General features: G+C 42.6%; 1 protein-coding gene across 2 annotated transcripts in view; it reads left to right on the top strand.

Annotated features, from left to right (window-relative positions):
- Positions 1-13,121, top strand: part of JAKMIP2 (janus kinase and microtubule interacting protein 2) — a 104,103-nt gene that overhangs the window by 54,984 nt on the left and 35,998 nt on the right. For both annotated transcript variants that reach the window (XM_084636661.1, XM_084636660.1), the window contains exons 2-3: positions 5,139-5,409; positions 9,778-10,275. In XM_084636661.1, coding sequence (XP_084492787.1) covers positions 5,281-5,409; positions 9,778-10,275 — 627 coding nt within the window. In that variant the 5' untranslated portion in view covers positions 5,139-5,280. The remainder of the gene's footprint in view (positions 1-5,138; positions 5,410-9,777; positions 10,276-13,121) is intronic.

Here is a 13,121-nt window from a genome sequence, read left to right as displayed (position 1 = left end):
ACAATCCCTGATCTAACCACAAGACCACATTGCCTCTCTTCAGAACTGCCTTTGATCTGGAGAGGTCAGTTTTAACCTGGCTCATGTTACTGTAAGTTTTCTTAAGTGCTACTGCAGACAGACAGTCTAGCCACAAGGTTATCTGCAATATGTATTCAATGGATATTCTTAACTACTTTTGTGGATTAGACTATAGCACAACTCAACACCCTAAATCTGTCTCTGCATTAAGAAAACAGTGAAAGTGAAATTCACCAGGGTACAAATGTTTGTATCAGAAATGCTGCTACGTGTCTGGTAGTTTATTTGTTTATTCTGAACTTCTCTTCTAGCAGAGCATGTGATCATCACAGATTATGTATTCAAGGTCTCTGAAAACTGTCTCTAGGGTGATTAAGACAAGAAAAGGCAACAGGTCATCACTGAACGCTAAGAATTTTGTGCAGTTCAAGTGCTAAGCTGCGTGTCTCCACGCCCCAACTATCCATGTCTCCAGAGATATTTCAGTTGTTCTCCAAAGGAAGGTCCACATTATCAACCAAACTGTTTCCACCACCAGTAGGCATGACAGCTAAATCCAATTCAGAGTAAGGCTGTAAAGTGGACAGAAGGTGGCTGCTTCCTTTCCAGGTTGTTATTTTTGCTAATATAAATACTATTTTATAGCAAATAAGGTAGTTTCTGAATGTTATTATATTGGAGTACTTCTGGAGTTTGAAATCCCAGTTACCACATATTATAATCATCTGTTTGTAGGGAAAGAGGTGTTTTTAAGTATGTTTTGGTAATACGGGTAATGCACATCTAAATGTAAGAAGTCTGTCTGCCAGTTGGCAATAGATCAGGGCTGTAAGAAGATTCAAAATCATTTTTCTGAGCAGGACACAATCTTGGAGACTTTATAGTTGTTCTTTCTTTGTTGTTTTCCTTGTTGTAAAGTAAAAGACTCCACTCTGCGAACGCCCACAGACCACTGGCTCAGCAGAGAGGCAGCTGGAGGCCACAACAGATTTTAAAAGATGGAGACAAGCAGAAGCATGTTGGAGCCTAAGGCTATGGCTACACTGGAGAGCTTACAGAGGCACAGCTGTACCAATGCAGCTGCACCGCTGTAAGCTCTCTACTGTAGCCGCTCTAAGCCAACAGGAGAGAGCTCTCCCATCAACTTAATTAATCCACCCGCACCAAGCAGCAGTAGCTATGTCGGTGGAAGAAGCTCTCCTGCCGACATAGCGCTGTCCACACCAGTGCTTAGGTCGGTATAACCTATGTTGCTCAGGTTGGTGCCTCACTTACACCCTGAAACACATAAGTTATACCAACATAAGTGGTAGTGTAGATATAGCCTCAGATGAAAGGGAGCCGAGAGCGTTATAAGATGAAAGAAAAGGCGTACTTGTGGCACCTTAGAGACTAACCAATTTATTTGAGCATGAGCTTTCGTGAGCTACAGCTTCATCGGATGAAGTGAGCTGTAGCTCACAAAAGCTTATGCTCCAATAAGTTTGTTAGTCTCTAAGGTGCCACAAGTCCTCCTTTTCTTTTTGCGGATACAGACTAACACGGCCGCTACTCTGAAACCTGTCACTATAAAATGAAAGGTCTTGGAGAGGCCAGCAACACAATGGGATTCTCTGCAGGAGGTCTGGAAGGAGCTCGCAGCATGTTGGAAGTGTCTGGGGCCTGCTACATGTTGAGGGAAGATCAGGAGAGTATAATGGAGCTGGACACCTGAGGGAAGAGAGATAGATCTTTATAGCTGGGTCTCCAAATAGCATGTACAGTTGCAAGTGCAAAACTGCAGGCACTCTTAACTATGCTTACAATTGCACCAGTTTGTAGTAGATACTTCACCTGATTTGTGGGTGCAGAACAAACAATCCCAGAGCACTTTTTATGACCAGTAGTAGACGTAAAATAAAAAGTTATCAAATTCAGAACACAGTTGAGGAACTTGTGATCTGCTACTGACTATGGCGTGCACACACTGACAGACTAAACCCCTCCAACACATTGTTTTGAATTATATGCTCATCTCGATTTTTAAAGATATAACATCCGTCCATCCCAGGATAACGGTCTTTGGAGAGATGATAAAACTGCATATGCAAAAGACCTCAGGACTGTAATAATTCACTGAATATGTCCTTTGTGCTGCTAAGAGTTAACACTGAATCCCAAGATGAAATAACATACTTTCTAACTTTTTGTTATCTTCTTTTTGATAGTCATGTACCTTTCAATCTCTGAAGGTCCACATTTGCCCATTCCAGAGAGAAAGTTATTACTGTGAAAGATCAAAAATAAGCAGTACTTTGCCATCTGGTCATTATTTATTAAGTTTACTGATTCTAGTATGGATGTTACTAAACCATCTAGCGTAATGCCCATTAAGTCTATTGATTGTTAAGAATCCATAACATGCTAGTGATCTTACTAGTGATTAGAGTCTTGGGACACAATACTCCACACACCTACTTCATGGCTCAGTGCTTACTGAGCCCCACTGACTTCAGTGGGGATTTCCCACGGTAAGCACTACACACAATTCTCAGTTAGTGAAGGATTCGGCCCCAAAGTACAAATTCAAAGTAATTCCATCAAGTAACCCTTAACAGAATTTGGCCATAGGAATTGCAATTAGTTCACATGCTTGTAATATTTGCATTAATGCTGATTATATGAGTGTATTGTATTATTGTTATACTGGGTTTATATCCACTGTCATTGCTTTGGTCTTTTATATCCCGTTCATAATCCATTATGAAACAACCTTATAGACCCATACTATCAAGTAAACTCAGCCCTGTGGCTGGTAATAATGCTAAGACAGCATTTTAAGATTTGTAAGCAAAGTGGCCCAGTGCATTAGCTAAAGCTTCTGTTATCTCAGCAGTTCAGTGTGTCATAGCAGCCTCTGTAAATTGCTTGCTATCCAGATGCTAAACCCATGTTTTTATCTGCATAAAAAAGGTATAATGCATATTTGATAAACTAATAAGGAGTAAATTACCTTTTTGGAGGAGACTAGGAATTTATTTTGTCATGCCTCATTTTAGATCCTCTCTTTACTTTCACATTTCTAACCTCAAGTGGTGCTCCTGTTGCAGTTTAACATGATTTTTCTTGCTGTGATTCCAGCCTGCTCTATCTTCATACGCACCAGCTATCTGGGTAACACTGAGACATTCCATCTGTGTAGCAATGATACGTTTAATCCTCATGCTTTATGCTTTCAAGCATAAATATCCAAAGTATCTCATTCCTGAACTAAAAGCATCCATCTTTTACGGCCTGCTGCCTTGCTATGGGAGGCTGACCTTAAAGTAGCTCAGCACACCCCAGGGCTACTACTGCAGGACTGCAGTCAGTGATGCATGCCATCTGCAGTATTATTAGAGTGTTTGAGTCATGAGATCACTTGCAGCCAATCAGAACTGAAGTAGGCTCAGAGCCTCTTGTACCCCCTGCTCATTGGGGTTCTGTAGTAGTACAGCCAGTAAAAGTACTTACTACTGTAACTGTAGTTCAGGTCTTTAAAACAATCACTTCCCTGCAGGGAAGCCTCTCCTGTGAATTTTTAATCTATTTTCTTTCCTGCTTAGCTCACACATTGTTTTGTTTCTCCAGCTCAAAACCTTGCATGGTTAATCTTGAGAAAATTCAACCTTTGTTTAAACCCAAGCAAGTCTTAAGGCATTAGCATTCATATGTCATAGGCAGTCAGATTTTCACATTCTTAACCATTCCCATCTCCTTCGCCTCATTTTCTGAGTTTGAGCTGGACATTATAATGTCATCCCTGCTGTGCTGCATTACAACACAGATGACAAAAATGGGCCACTTATACTATACCGCTTCCAGAGTAGATTTTCTTTCACAATATTCGCCCACTCCTAAAACAAACATGAGTCTCAATTTACTGTAATCTTTGGGCTCCACTCTGATCTCAGGTTTCAGAGTAGCAGCCGTGTTAGTCTGTATTCGCAAAAAGAAAAGGAGTACTTGTGGCACCTTAGAGACTAACCAATTTACCATTGCAACTCCACTGGAAACAATGCACTGGTGTAACTGCGAGCAAGATTAGACCTTCTGTCTTGCATGGGGATTGTGGAGGAAATACTGGCCGGATTCTGATCTCCGTTACCATAATGTAAATCTAGAGTAACTCTATTGATTTCAAAGCAGTTATAACAGCGTAACTGGGAGCAGTATATGGAAGCTTAGTTAAATGGAATTAGAGGATGACATTTTCAGGATACATTTCACAATATACAAGTGGAAATAAAAATTAATTCAAGGTAACAAGAAAGAATGCTAGTTTGTTCACTGTATGACAAAATTACTAATGTGGATTGGGTTATTTCCCCAAAAGGTGTCAATCATCCTTGGGAATCATAGTCTTTGTCTCTGATCCATCTAGAGAAGTGGCAGTGGGACTACCTGTTCTCCAGTAAATATGGGGAAAGTTAACCCTGGTCCTTGCACAGGTGACCAGAAGAAAGGATGCGTGGGGGAGGATGAGAAACACAGCCGGTACACACTCTGCTATGATAGTCCTAGACTTCTCCAGATCACCAACCATGTCAACGTGTATGTTGGTTTTCTGCTGTGAACAATTGTCATGTAGGACTTGGAGATGCTAGGGACTTAATGGCCATGGATCTGGCACTGCCAGCATGCCTATGAAGGTAGCCATCCCAGGTCAGGATGGAGACACTGATTGATAAGGCAGTGTGGAGGAAACTTGTTCCGCTACTGCCAATGCTGTGTTTATTCTGCACAGAAGACCTCTTTATCCGAGGCTTTGAATCAGTGGCAACTAACAGAACCAGAATTATTTTTAAAAATCTCTTTGCTCAGCTACAGAAATCCTTAAGAAACAAACTGCCTCCTACTTCTTTGCAGAATGCCCCCTGGAGGAAACAAGAAAGAGGGAGGACATTGCTTTGAAAGCCATTAGGCATGCCAAGCTTACACATAGCAATTTGATTGTGCTAAAATCCCCCTTGCAAGTCTCTGGACAGAGGTCACAGTGTTTGGAAAAATGAACTATTGTCTTAATGTTTTGTAACCATATGAACCGTTGTGATGCCACTGACCCACTGACAAATAACAGTGTGTCTTATTTCTCGCAGGGCTTCCAAAGCGGCTGAGGACAGGACCTTAAGGAATGTCACACAGTAGGTGCTGAGACAACTTGCACTGAACGGAACAAACAAAGATGGCAGTCCCTATTTGAAAGGAATTAAACGCATAGACTCTCATTAGGAAGAAACAATGTCAAAAAAAGGACGCAGCAAGGGCGAGAAGCCGGAGGCACTGATTGTTGCCCTGCAGGCTGCCAATGAAGAGCTCAGGACCAAGCTCACAGACATTCAAATTGAGCTGCATCAGGAGAAATCGAAGGTGAGTGAAGAGTCAGTATTAAATGACAGTACCTGCAAAGGAGAAAAAGATCTGGAAAAGCTGTATAACAGAAAATCAAGGCGGGCACACATGCTTTTTAACCAGAAGACAGGGCCTGATTCTTCTGTACTTACACCATTTTTATCCTGACTTCAATGGAATTACACTTTGTTTACATGGGGGTAAGTTAAAGGAGACTCAGGCCTATGAAGAAAAGGATTGTTGACCTCAAGATCCTGGCTACGTTCCAATTAGTTAGATTTATCCTGACACCCTTAAATTCAGTGTTAGTTCTGTGACTACCATGTTTTTCATTTATCTCTGCCTACTGTGTTGTGTTGCTGTGCATTCTCGAAGGACTTATTTCGGCCACTCCAAAGACGGTTGCATTTCACTAGTGAGTGAAGTGCTCCATAAATATATAGTGTGTGATTCTGTGCTGTACCTCTAAGGCTAGGTGCACTGCATTGTAAACCCAACTCTACAGGACCCAGGCCTGTGGAGTTGGTGTTTCCTAGCCCACACTTGAACTTCTACTCTGCACTGTAAATTGCTAGACCCAGGTCTCACAGTCATGCTAGCATCCATGCAGCACTTCAGAGTCAGACCTTCTGACTTGGGCTCAAACCTGAGTCAGAGCCTCAGTTTAATGTGCAGTGTAGACCTTCCTTACGGACCCTACCTTTGAGCGGGGGAGGATCCACAAGGGGAAGGGTCCCAGAGCTCAGGCTCCAGCCTGAGCTGAACATCTACATAGCAGTTTTTAGCCCTGAAGCCCAAGCCCCACAAGCCTGAGTCAGCTTACCTGTGCTGGCCGCAACCATGCTGCTGGTCTTTTATTCAGTGTAGACCCTTAGGGTACGTCTACACTGCAAAAAACCCCAAACCCATGGCAACAAGTCTCAGAGCTGTGGCCTACAGATATGGGCTCACGTTACCAAGCTAAAAATAGCAGTGTAGATTTTCCTGCTTGGCCTCTGAAACCCAGCGAGTGGGGTGGGAGTCAGAGCCTAGCTCCAGCCCAACTGGGAACATCTACACTGCTACTTTCACCCTCATTGCACAAGTCTGAGTCTATAGACCCAGGCTGAGCCTCTCTGCCCTGCGTCTTTTTCTTGCCATGTGACATACCCTAAGAGGTTGGAGAGGTTCCCAGCACTCAGGGTCTAAAGTACAGCAGCCTCCCAGGGATCTCTATGGGACAGATCTCTTCAGTGCTGTAGGCTGTGACCCCACCCCAACACATGTCTATCGCCTCTTGCCCCAACCCAACAGCCCCCTGAGGCCTGCAGGACGTCTTCAGGAAGCAGCTTTACAGCTGACTGAGGGAATTCTTCCTTGGCAGAATATGGGGCTTTTAGGACTCTTCATGCCACTCCAACTGAAAGGAACCGGAATGGGGGTGACGGATGTCACCCACAGTGTAAATTTCTAGCTGTCACTGTGCACTTGCTCTGCAGAGAAGGTGCAGATAGCCTTTCCACTTCCTGCCGGTCGTGCCTGAAGAAGTAGATAGTTTCAGGCTGGCAAAACGTCATCAGTTTTGAAGTTGCTTTGCAATGAAATGGGTTTTTTCCCACTGCATCACTTCCTGCTTTCTTACTGGTGCTTCTAGTCGGGAGCCCATGACATTACACCTGTGCCCTGGAGTCTCCCGTGCATTGCCAGGTGCAAGAATGTTGCTTTTGTCCTATAAAGCCTTATACAGAGAGAGCTAAGTGTCTCCTGGATGCTAATGAGATAGCGGAACTCTTTAGTTTTAACAAGATGTTCTTTATGAGCAGCAAACAACAGAAGTCCCATGTTATAGTTGCTGTTGATTTCCTCTCACCGAATCCTGAAGTTATGGCCAGTGCTGTCCACATGCTAGGACTCTGAATCTGCCACTGAGCCACAGTAGCAGTTTCAAAGGGCAGCACTTACTGATGTGTTTTTTTTCCCCCAGTTGATTGTAATTGAAGCCTGTGATGGAAATTCTTTGATTCCTTCACAGATAAGCATGGCCTCAGGAAAACAAACCTAGGCTGGGCTGCTCGGAGCTTCCAAAACTGAACAACAGCAAGTGCTTTAGTTTCCATCGGGTCTTTTATCATGAAAGGCTTTCTTATCCACATATCAAAGCTAATGGCAATCTCAGAAGCCCATTGGCCTGTTGAGTGGAAATCGGTTTCTTTAGTTGTAGCAGAAATAAGATGAAAGAACAAATAGACAGTCTGGGATAATCTGTGGGGGGGTTTCTCCCCTCACCCTCCAGTGAGATTTATAGTCATTAATTGAAACCCATTTTAACATGGCAGGATTCGCAAGCAACAAGGAAACTGACACAGTCATTCTTTCGAATTCATCCTGCATCTCAGACTTTTACAGCAGGCTGATCTCAGAACCTGGAAAGGCACAATGGTTTTTCAAGCCTTGGCACTGATGTCTTAGCAGACAGGCAGGGATTAGCTTCTCTTCTTAGAAACCATAGGCTGGCTGCCAGGAACTTGAAGGAGTAGTGAGTTTCTCTCATGCTTTCCACTTTGTTTTCTCACTGACCCTCTCTGTCTTTATTTCCACTGTAACCATAGGCTAATAGTACAGTTGCACCACTGTGGTATGCTGTTAGCTGTCAGGGAGAGCTGTGAGCACTCAGCCCCTTTGAAAAACAGAGCGCTCGTATTTATGTGCCTAAATACAGAGCTTAGGGCCTAATTTTAAACAGCCAAGTTTGACAACTTTGACCTGGGCTGTTGCAGAGCTTGGTGCCCTAAGAATGAAGTTGAATATGAGTCACCATGTGATGCAGTTGTGACAAAGGCTAATAACATTCTGGGGTGTATTAACAGGAGGGTCATATGTAAGGAATGGGAGGTAACTGTCCCACTCCGCCTGTCACTGGTGAGGCCTCAGTGGGAGTACTGTGTCCAGTTCTGGGCACCACACTTTAGGAAAGATCTTGACAAATTGGAGAGATTCCAGAGGAGAGCAAAAAAAATGATAAAAAGTTTAGAAAACCTGACCTAAGAGGAAAAGTTAAAAAGAACTGGCCTGTTTAGACTTGAGAAAAGAAGACTGATTGGGGGGGGGACATGATAACAGTCTTCAGATATGTTAAGGGCTGTTATAAAGAGGACTATGATCAATTGTTCTCTATGTCCACAGAAAGTAGGACAAGTAGCAATGGGCTTAATCTGCTGCAAGGGAAATTTAGGTTAGCTATTAGGAAAAACTTTCTAACTATAAGGGTAGTTAAGCTCTGGAACTGGCATCCAAGGGAGGCTGTGGAATCCCCTTGATTGGAAGTTCGAAGAACAGGTTGGACACCTGTCAGGGATGATCTAGCTTTAGTTGGTCCTGCCTCAATGCAGGAGGCTGGACTTGATGACACCTCAAGGTCCCTTCCAGCCCTACACTTCTATGATTCTATACGTTGCTCATTGGATTTTTTTTTAAGAAGCCCTAAGAAACACACTGCTCATTTTTAGGATCTGTCAGGATAACTTTGGTGACCTGAAACTGAAGTGAAACTGCACTTTTAGGACTCTTTTCCCCCTTCGAGATATATTTTGGTTGAGAGTATATCTGAGACCACCTGGGGACTGAATGCAAGAGAAACATGTCACCTCAATGCATATTGCATATGGCATTCGTTAGCTTTAGCAAATCCCATCCTTCAAATCAATTACGATTGTAAGAAGGCACCACCCGTGTCTCCTGGGGGGCTTTCAACTGAGGTAGTATTTTATTAATTATTATTCATTTTTTTATCTTTCCTTGTCTTTCTCACTTTAAAGGGTTTGCTCACTCTCTGAGTCTTTATGGTATTTTTTAAAGGAAATTGCCACGGGAGTTTTTATCATCTTAAAATCCTTCTTTTCCCTTCTTACTGTAAATAATAAGCCTGTCACATTCAGTTCTTATTGAAATCTCTTTCTTCATCAAATTGCATTTCTTCATTGCATGTTCACAGGAGTTTGATTTGTAGGGTTGCTAACGAGCTCTAAGATAAGGTTAGTGAAGATTGTTGGGTTGCTCTGTTATTGCAGGATGGGTCATTGCCCGGGCAAGAGGCTTCAGTCATTTATTTTAATGAACAGCAGTGAAGCACTTGTGTTGAGAAAAAGTATGTAGGGACAAATGCTTAAGTCCTCACTGAGGAAAAACTCCTAATGAGGTCAAGGAGACTTTTTGCCTGAGTAAAGATGGGATAAAGTTGAGTAAGTGCTTTAGGATGTGGCCCATATCTTGTCATACTGAGGGTGAAAGAATCGATGAGTGTCTCAGGTGATTTCCCTCCCTGATTTGCTGGAGTGTATGGGTACTTCAAATGGGCATGGTTTAGAACATATTTCTGGCAGCTGATTTTCTTTTCTTCTCAACCTGTAGGTCAGCAAACTTGAAAGAGAAAAGATTCAAGAAACTAAGCGGATCAGAGAATTGGAGCAACGCAAGCAGACTGTGCAGATCACTGAACTTAAAGCCAAACTCCATGAGGAGAAAATGAAAGAGCTGCAGGCAGTGCGGGAGAACCTAATCAAACAGCATGAGCAGGAAATTACTCGGACGGTTAAAGTGCGAGACAGTGAAATCCAGCGTCTCAAGTCAGCACTGTATGCTTTGCGGGATGGGAGCAGTGACAAAGTAAGGACAGCGCTGACCATTGAGGCTCGTGAAGAGGCCAGGAAACAATTTGACTCCGAGCGCCTTAAACTTTTGCAGGAAATTACTGAACTAAAATCTGCCAAAAAGCAGGTGGACGAGGCCCTTACCAACATGATTCAAGCCGATAAGATCAAGGCGGGTGATCTTCGGAGTGAGCATCAGTCCCATCAGGAAGCCATCTCTAAGATCAAATGGGAGAGTGAAAGGGATATTCGCAGACTGGTTAGTAATCTCCCTATGCACCAAACAGCCAGGGTGACTCCTTACAGCCTTGTTGATTTGCCTCTAGTGCTGATAGGTTTCCTGTTCAGTCAGACCCGGGCAGTGCAAATTAGTTTGCAAACAGATTAAAATACTCCCAGTTACCACATCTCTCTTGGAATTAGGTGAGATGAAGTTGGTGGGAGCTGCTGATGTGAGCTATTCATGGGGCTACTGGAACCCAGGAGGAAATATGCTAATGGTATATTCTGTAACAAATTGGTAGTTTGTGTGTGTATAAATAGATACGCACCCACACCACTGCTGCCTTTTCGGGATGGAATCAGAGCGTCTCCCCACTATGGCCCTATACTGCTAACAGGAATTCTCTTTTAGCTTTAGTGGTAGGGGCTGTGCTTTGGAAGCAGGAGGCTGTCAGCGGACTCACTGCATAAATATTATACCTGCCATCTACAGCAGGAGTTGTCAGTTACTACTGTGCTATCCATGGCCACTCAAAACTTCACCACAGCAGCTGGAATAGGCCCCAGACCCTCCTTCCCCGAAAACACAGGTCCCCAGCACTTAGGTGAAAGGAGAATTTCATTGTGCAGTATAGGGCATAAAACATACAGATTTATAGCTTTACCAGACTGATAGATGTAACACCTTTGCATCCCAAACGTGGCATAACTCTTTCTATTAGTCTTTCTATTTCCTCTCTGCTTGCCCATGTGCATTTCTTTTTCAAATGTTCTATGTAGGGGAAAGTGGCATTCTCCTTCCAGCTTGCAGTGCAGAAGAAGTAGCTCTATCACAAAGAACATTGTGGTGATGTTCTTCTCTGCAGTGACTTTGTCTTTCTAGCAATCGTGGTTTCCAAAATTAAACCACCTGCACTGCAGGTGCTGGGTGTTTTAGCTAGAAGTGGGACTGAACGAAAGCCCTCAGCTGTACATCCCTGAAATCCAAATCCAGCTCAAAAGACTCTCTCTTTGTAGACATGAATGATCCTAATCTTGCGTTAGGGCTAGTTTGTGCCATTGAGCCATTAGACTGTGTAGGAAGCTGTGCAGCCCCAAGGGACAGTTCTGGGATGGATTATGCCTCAGGAGAGTGCCAGGAAGTGCAAAGGGAGTGTGTGGGGATCCCTCTCCACAGCCGTGGTCCTGCCCCTCTCTCCAAAGCCCTCAGCCTCTTTTGGGCAAATAACACCCCTGGGGTGCACAGAGTTCTGTGACTGACTGTTCCTGGTTCTTGCCCAGCATGTTGACAGAGGGAAAAGGCTTCATGGGCTTTCCTTCTTCTACCAACATTGTCCCAGTCACCAGTGCTAGTCCGGCACCTAATAGTGACCCAGTCACCAGGCACAGTCCGACACCTAATAGTGGACTGAACAGAACCATTGGATCCAAACACCCCAGAACTTGGCGGGTGATGGAAATCTAGATCCAGATTTTGTTGCTGGGGCCCATCTATAATTGTTAATTCATATGCAACATAAAATCAAATTAATCTTCAGAAGCCAGCAGCATGCAATGTGAAGGTCTCCAGCAAAGAGGAAATACTGGGTTTTGCCACACTGCGGTTTCCTCCAGATATTCCATGAGGTTTCCTACATGTTAATAAATCTCAGGTTTGGATTTTCAGCAAGCAGAGGATTTATCTTGCTGGCTCAGAATACTGGACCATCAGTTCCCTCTATCAGTGTCCAAACCTTGTGCTGCAGAGGAAGATGGGAACAAAAAGCCCAGGCACCCAGTCAAATGCACAACACTAAGCAGCACTTAGATCTGCCAGCGATAGGTACTTCATTATTTCAGATAGAGAGAGAGAGAGAGATACTCCTCCTAAACTCTGTACTGATGAGCTTAGATCCCAAAGCCTTAGCTTAGCTGTGTACAATATCTACAATTTTTATTATTGGCCATAAAATTATTATTATTATTTATTATTATTATTATTAGGGCTGTAAATCGCAGTTAACTCACACGATCAACTCAAAAAAAATAATCATGATTAAAAAAATTAATTGCGATTAATCTCAATTTTAATTATACTGTTAAACAATAGAATACGAATTGAAATATTTTTGATTTTTTCTACATTTTCATATGCATTGTATTCTGTGTTGTAATTGAAATCAAAGTGTATATTATTTTTATTACAAATGTAAAAATGATAAACAAAAGAAATGATTATTACAAATGTATGATTATTACAATTATGTATGATTATTACAAATGTAAAAATGATAAAAGAAATAGTATTTTTCAATTCACCTCATACAAGTACTGTAGTCCAATCTCTTTGTCATGAAAGTGCAATTTACAAATGTAGATTTTTTTGTTACATAAGTGCACTCAAATCAAAACCATGTAAAACTTTGGAGCATAGAAGTCCACTCAGTCCTACTTCTTGTTCAGTCAACCACTAAGACAAACAAGTTTGTTTACATTTACAGAAGATAATGTTGCCCTCTTCTTATTTACAATGTCACCAAAAAGTGAGAACAGGCATTTGCATGGCACTTTTGTATTTACGTGCCAGATATGCTAAACAATCGTATGACCCTTCATGCTTCGGCCACCATTCCAGAGGACATGCTTCCGTGCTGATGATGCTTGGAAAAAAATAATGCATTAATTAAATTTGTGACTGAACTCCTTGGGGGAGAATTGTATGTCCCCTGCTCTGTTTTACCCACATTCTGCCATATATTTCATGTTATAGCAGTCTCAGATGATGACCCAGCATATGTTCATTTTAAGAACACTTTCACTGTAGATTTCACCAAACGCAAAGAAGGTACCAATGTGAGATTTCTAATCAGCCTAAGGTTTGAGAACCTGAAGTGTCTTCCAAAA

The sequence above is a fragment of the Lepidochelys olivacea genome (assembly GCF_965140295.1).
Source record: "Lepidochelys olivacea isolate rLepOli2 genome assembly, chromosome: 8".
NCBI lineage: Eukaryota > Metazoa > Chordata > Testudines > Cheloniidae > Lepidochelys > Lepidochelys olivacea.
This window is presented reverse-complemented; position numbering and strand designations above follow the sequence as displayed.